This window comes from Leishmania donovani, chromosome 8, assembly GCF_000227135.1.
Source record: "Leishmania donovani BPK282A1 complete genome, chromosome 8".
In the NCBI taxonomy this organism is placed as follows: domain Eukaryota; phylum Euglenozoa; class Kinetoplastea; order Trypanosomatida; family Trypanosomatidae; genus Leishmania; species Leishmania donovani.
The window spans coordinates 313,586-314,747 of record NC_018235.1 but is presented as its reverse complement, the minus strand read 5'-3'; the positions used below and the strand labels follow the sequence as shown (position 1 = coordinate 314,747).

The 1,162-nt window shown below is 61.0% G+C and overlaps 1 protein-coding gene across 1 annotated transcript; it reads right to left on the bottom strand.

Moving 5' to 3' along the window:
• Positions 1 to 186: 186 nt before the first annotated feature.
• On the bottom strand, positions 187 to 795 carry LDBPK_080720 (amastin-like protein; the record flags this gene model as incomplete). Its single annotated transcript, XM_003858587.1, has 1 exon — positions 187 to 795. The coding sequence occupies one exon, from the start codon at positions 793 to 795 to the stop codon at positions 187 to 189; it is 609 nt and encodes a 202-aa protein (XP_003858635.1).
• Positions 796 to 1,162: the final 367 nt, after the last annotated feature.

Here is a 1,162-nt window from a genome sequence, read left to right as displayed (position 1 = left end):
GCACGAGAGGGCGGCGATCGAAAGCGGGAGAGATCCCGGCGAAAGTCAGGGGCGAGCGTCCCCAGCCTCCGCTCCCTCCGTCTTTCCCGCCGGCATCAGCTCCGCCGGCTCCTCCACGAGGGCGTCGTCGTGGAGCTGCCGCGCTGCCGCCACGTTTGCCCGTCACTTCCTGCGGCACTCTCCCTCCTACTCCTCCGTTGCTTTTTTAGACCCCACCTCCTCCTCCTCCTCCTGCCCATTCGGTTCGTCACCCTCACCGAACTCTCCGATTTGCCACGGGAGCATCAGGAAGATAATGTCGATGATATCCAGGATCCAGGCAAGTACGAAGAGACCGAAGCCGGTGCCGAAATCGTAGCCGTCACTCAGCTCCAGGCACTTGGGCTCTGGGAGTCTGTAGGTGACCACCATGACCGCCCAGACAACGCAAGCGGTGACAGCGCCCACGATGTTCAGCGCCAGGCAGAGCCAGCGGAAGCCAGCGCAGCAGTACAGCAAAAGGAAGCCGAAGAGGAACGCCGCGCCGTACACGAAGATGGAGATGATGGCGAACGCCTGACCAATGCGGAAGTTGTTGCGGCGGATGGGGCAGAACTTCCACCGTACGTCCGAGGAGATGGTTACGTTGGCTTTTCGACAGTCAGTCTTTCCACCCCACAGGGTTATGCACACCCTGGCGCCAAAGCTGTGCTCCGGCTTGATGTAAAACATGTCGACCCCCGTACCGATCAGCACGGAGAAGAACGCGATGAACTGGAGGACGACGTAGATAATGACGCCGAGCTTGCACGCCATCTTCGAGGGCCCACGGCGGAACGCTGAGAGAGGCACAGCGGAGGCACACACGGGGACACACGGCAGGGGAGTCGAGATCGCGCAATGACGCTGGCGAGGGGAACGCGGGGGTGCAAGCCGAAGACAGCGAGGGAGAGCCTTGGCAGCACACACACACACAAACAGGTATATATATACGTATATTATTGTTGTTGTTGCACGTGCACGTGCACGTTGTCGGCGTTTGTTTGTGCGCGTGCGTTGTGAGAGGGGGTGGGCGGATGCGCCACGCGAGCAAGAGTGAAAGGAGGCGAGGAGAGAGAGAGAGATCGGGGTGAGGGAGGGAGGCAGTCGTGAGGAGACAGGCAAGTGGGACTGCGAGGCGTGC